General features: G+C 43.3%; 1 protein-coding gene across 1 annotated transcript; it reads left to right on the forward strand.

Moving 5' to 3' along the window:
* The first annotated feature begins 226 nt into the window (after positions 1 to 226).
* Positions 227 to 3,286, forward strand: LOC116391650 (nuclear distribution protein nudE homolog 1-like). Its single transcript, XM_031862439.1, has 6 exons — positions 227 to 237; positions 365 to 525; positions 607 to 876; positions 967 to 1,052; positions 1,594 to 1,739; positions 2,946 to 3,286. The coding sequence occupies exons 1-6, from the start codon at positions 227 to 229 to the stop codon at positions 2,992 to 2,994; spliced, it is 723 nt and encodes a 240-aa protein (XP_031718299.1). The 3' UTR covers positions 2,995 to 3,286.
* Positions 3,287 to 5,233: the final 1,947 nt, after the last annotated feature.

Here is a 5,233-nt window from a genome sequence, read left to right on the forward strand (position 1 = left end):
GACACTAGAGAGAATGCAGCTTTAAGACATGAAGCTTTGGCTTCACTTTTCAGAACCGAAGGTTGCCGCCTGTATCTACGTAGGGAGCGGGTTTTCTTCATGGAGTCGCCATGTTTTTACAGACTAGAAAGCATCTTTTAATGTTATTACGTTCCCTGAAAGCCACCGTAGTTCTGTGTAGTAGATTGCAAAACCGTGGTACTGTTTGACCTAAAGAAGTGTTCTCATGGTGAGGATGTTACTCTGCTGTTACAGTCATCAGAAAGGGAGGAGTGAGAGAAGGGGCATTCAGTTGGTTGCAATCTGCAACCTCACCACTAGGTGTCACTAAATCCTACATACTGTCCCTTTAAGGAAGTTAAAGAGACAATTCTTCTTCTTGTTTCAGGGCGACCATCATGTCTCTGGAGGACTTTGAGCAGAAGATGAACCAGGTCATAGAGAGGAACGCCTTCCTGGAGAGCGAGCTGGACGAGAAGGAGAACCTGTTGGAGTCCGTCCAGAGGCTGAAGGACGAGGCCAGAGGTGCAGAGCCCTCCTGTTGGATAAAAGTAGTTTTTAAAAAAAACGTCAGGTTTGAACTGGCTGTGTGTGTGTGTGTGTCAGACCTGAGACAGGAGCTCGCGGTGCAGCAGAAGCAGCAGGTTCAGGACAGGAAGCCGTCCCTCAGCAGTGCCATCAAAGACCCTTCCTCCTCCTCCTCCTCCTCCTCCTCCTCCGCCGGTTTGCCCACCCCCCCCCTCACGCCGCCAGACAAACAGACGGAGGACAAAACCACGTCTCCGTCCTCTCACCCGCCCGTCGTCCCCTCCTCTGCTGCCACGCCGCCGTCCAGACCTCCAGCCTCAGCAGAGTCCCTCAGCTCCGTCAGCAGAGGTTGTACATGTTATGTTATTATTTACATGAATGTTTACACCACTGGAAGCTTCTCTGCATTCATTCGGGGTGCGTTTGTTTCGTCAGCAGGTGAAAGCCTCTCGGGGAATCCTCTCACCATGTCGGCGAGACTCTCGGCTCTGAACATCGTGGGAGAGCTGCTGAGAAAAGTCGGGGTGAGAAGAAGAAGAACGCTTGTGACTCTTGACCCAGTCCTTATAATCAGCTGCTGACTCTCACCATGTGACGCTGCAGAGAGCTTCTGGTTCTACTCTCAAATGCACACAAACTACTTCTTTTCTCTGGAGACTTAATGGATTATGTTGAACCTACATAACATACAAACCAGCATAAATTACAAGAATAAATTCATAAATAACATTTCCTACAGGTTGTTTTAGGAATGAGACGATTAAAAAAACACTCACAATGAGTTGATTGTGATTTTACATTATCGGGATAATCGTGAAAATGAAGTGATTTGAAAAAGCCGTCTAGGTTGCGATGACGGTAGAGAAGTAAACAAGTTATCATTAAAAATACAGTCTGGAGCTTCATAAACCAGCTGATATAACTAAACAACCTTATCGGCAGATGTGGCTCATCGGTGGCAAAATAAAACATGACAAAACATACCATAACCCATCGACCCTAAACATCTGGATCACAGAGTTTTATGACGCTGAACATTCACGTTGTCTCCTGTACTGTTTGTAGAACCTGGAGTCCAAGCTGGCGTCGTGTCGCGAGTACGTCCACGAGCAGACGGCGAGCCGCAGAGGCCCCGCTGGAGGACAGGGGGCGCTGTCGGGCCAGAACAACCACACAGAGACTCACCCCACCAACGGGCTCTACAACAAAGGGTGAGAGGAAGGAGGCCGACAGCTGCAGAGCTCGTTACATCCAATCAAATCATGTTGAGTGATCTGTTGGTTCGTTAACCCTCTAAACCCCAAACCCACCGGCGGGATGGAAAAGCATGTTAAACCCAAAACTGCACCGTTTATCAGCCAGAAGCTGAAAAAAAACATCATTAGTGTCAGATTTGCATCTTTCCGACGGTCCTTGAACACGTTTGTTGAATGCTTACGGCAGAAAAAACATCCGAATCCAAGTTTAAAATATTTCATAAAAAACATTTTATTCTTCATGTTCTCATTATAAATGTCTCCACAAATAAAGCGTTCACTTTATCCAGATTGTGTAAAAACATTAAATTGTAAAACTATGAAGTCATGATTGATTCATCTGAGACCAACAGTCATGTGACAACAAACCAGACACTTTGACTGAACTACAGGAAGTGAACACAGAGGAGAGAGGAGAGGCTGGAAATATACATTACAGTTATTTAACAGACACTTTTATCCAAAGCGACTTACAATTCAGAGTCTATCACATTTCTACACCGTAGGCACAACTACAGGAGCAATTTTGGGGTTAAGTGTCTTGCTCAAGGACACATCGACACGCAACTAGCAGAGCCGGAGCCGGAGCCGGAGCCGGGGATTGAACCGCCGACCCTCTGATTGAAAGACGGCGCTGCCCACTTAGCCACAGTCGCCCCCCATAAAATGTTATATCGCTCAATATATAAAACACATGGAGCCTCCATTTTCTTTTTCCAACATTGGTAACACTTGTAGACACTTATTCAAATGTTGGATATATAGATTCTATTGTTTACCAACTTTTGTAAAATACATCATCAAAGAAAATCAACTGATTGATGTCACAACACAGTTCTGCACTAAAGACGTGTTCTAGTTCTCTGTACTTCTAGTCATCATGGTTCTGGTTCATAGAGGAGCAGAACTTTATATTACAGAGAAAAACAAAACCACAGAGATGAAAATGTGAAAGGAGCCAAAAAACACCCTCAAAACTGCTTTTAGGTTCAAAAGGTTAAAGGGTGAAATCGTCCACTTTTCTCCCGTACGTAGATGTACGTAGTTTACTCTCCACCACTAGAATGCACCATCCAGATATCATCTAATCAATATGGAGTCAATGGTTTGAAGGTTAAACATAATGTGTGACGTGTAAAGTTGCCCGGTTGTCTGTTGAAGGCTGGTGAAGAGGTTGGACTTCGGATCTGGACCCAAGCTGCTGCTGTGAAAGTAAAGGATCCTTAATCCTGCTCTGGGCTGCTCCCCCCCCTCCGGCCCAGACTCAACGGTCCTGTGCTGTTGCTCGTCGTACGGGTTGATCGGCAGCACGCGGACCGCTGGATGGGACACGGTTGCTATGGATATTTTGGGACGTCTGTTAAGCAGCTCATGTCTGCACAGGAAGACATCTTGTTTATTTGTCAGCAGGACTTCTTTTCGGCACTTCCTGGACTTCTTTGTTTTTGTCACGGGGCACGGTGAGGACTCAAACGCAGACAGTCAGTGACAGTGTAGTGAAAAAAGGTTTTAATGAACCAAAAACAAACAGGGAATCCAGGGACAAGACAAAAGACGAGGGGGGAAATCCAGCAGGAACAGGCAGAACAGGCAGACTGGAAACCCGGGAATAAGACGAGCAAACCGGGCGGGTAGGGAGGAAAACAAACAATGATCTGGCAGTGGGTGTGTGTGCGACAGGGGTTTAAATAGTGAAGAGGCAGAGTGAGCAGGTGAGAGTGAGTGTGACTGGCAGGTGCACTGAATGAACTGATGAGGTGAGTGTGACTGGCAGGTGCACTGAATGAACTGATGAGGTGAGTGTGACTGGCAGGTGCACTGAATGAACTGATGAGGTGAGTGAGGAGCTACAGAAAGAAACAAAGACACAGAACACACAGGGCAAAGCCTGATCGTGACAGTTTTGCTTTTTCTTTGTGTGTGACTGAACACAGAGTGAGTTTTAGAGACGGCGAGGTTTGTTATGAACGATAGTTAACAGGAAGCTGTTTTACTGCATGAAGGCGTTTCCTTCCCTGTACTTTGCCACATAAATGCACATTTTGTGACTCGATTCGTCTTGGTTTTACCGGACTTCATGCAAAACCGGATCGTTTCTACTCCAGTCCACATGGTGGTGATGTAATCCACCTAATAACTGCCCAAAAACCCAGAATAATAACTTGTGAATTTAAGCAGTTTAGTTCAGGTGGTAACCTCCGGTTCTTAAAGTGAAGCCAAAGCTGCATGTGTTAAAGCTGCATTCTCTCTAGTGTCCACCAGGGGGCGACTCCTCTGGTTGTATAGAAGTCTATGAGAAAATGACTCTACTTCTCTCTTGATTTATTACCTCAGTAAACATTGTAAACATGAGTTTATGGTCTCAATCTCTAGTTTCAAGTCTTCTTCAACACAGCATGATGTTCATTTAGTACATTATGGTCCATTTAGAGTCAAACAGACCTCTTAATAAGAATAGAAAACCATTCTGTCCGATATACTTTGACTCTACTTCTGTCTCTCCAGGAGTGAAAACGTGAGATATGAATACTTCAGTGAAGGCTACGTGTGTTTTATGTTAAAAAGGATGCGATAGGTTTGACTTGTAGTGTTTGCTGTTCCTCTTCTGTAGGTTGTGGTTCCGTGTCTCCGGTCTGTAGGACGGAGACGGAGTGACCGGACATTTAAAAAGTCAAAGACGTGGAAAACTATTTGAGGATTTGTGTGTTTTTGTTTCTGCCTTCAGAGTACTGACAATTTGTTCACCTTCAGTGCTGCTTATGTTTCTGAAAAAGCAATAAAACTTGAAATGTTGAAAAGAAAAGTCTTGATTTTATTTCTTTAGAAGGCAGAAGAAGTGAGACGACACAGACACACACACACACACACACACGTGAGGGTTTAGTAGCAGTTTAATAGCAGAGAGTCACAGCAGCCATCGTACAACTCACTTCACTTATAGTTAAATATGATGTGTGTCTGTGAGGTTTAAATCACACGGAATGAAATACAACAGTTTCTTGTTTTACATTCAGTTTCAGAGGAAAATAAAAGAACGAGTCTCATCGAGTGAAGCATCTCAAAGATATGATTTAAGTTTTGATTCTGTTCTGAAGGTTTTTATTTGGTTGAGAAAATATAGAATTTTCTGCATGTTTTAAATGATTTTTGCTCAATTTTTACAACCTAAATCAAAATTAAATATATTTTTTATATATTTATATTTCTTTCCGACATTTAAAATTTTCAGGACCGACGATACGAATTATTTTTTTACTGTGCAACAGATGGAATCATTTTCTAATCTTAATATTTAGTCTTTGAGCTGCAAACTAAGTTTTGTTAAACGAGCGGTCCACTCGACTCGAACACAACCGCAGAAACTAAGAAAACTTTATAATATATATAATAATGTAATTTAAATAAAACTAAATATATTAGATTTGCATAAATAAAATGTCTTAAACATT

This window comes from Anarrhichthys ocellatus, unplaced genomic scaffold, assembly GCF_004355925.1.
Source record: "Anarrhichthys ocellatus isolate YVR2014 unplaced genomic scaffold, GSC_Weel_1.0 scaffold26, whole genome shotgun sequence".
NCBI classification, from domain to species: domain Eukaryota; kingdom Metazoa; phylum Chordata; class Actinopteri; order Perciformes; family Anarhichadidae; genus Anarrhichthys; species Anarrhichthys ocellatus.

Coding starts and splice junctions, on each gene's coding strand:
- LOC116391650 (XM_031862439.1), top strand. Junction 1,053..1,593: donor AGCTGCTGAGAAAAGTCGGG/GTGAGAAGAAGA, acceptor TACTGTTTGTAG/AACCTGGAGTCCAAGCTGGC. Junction 1,740..2,945: donor AACGGGCTCTACAACAAAGG/GTGAGAGGAAGG, acceptor TGTCTGTTGAAG/GCTGGTGAAGAGGTTGGACT.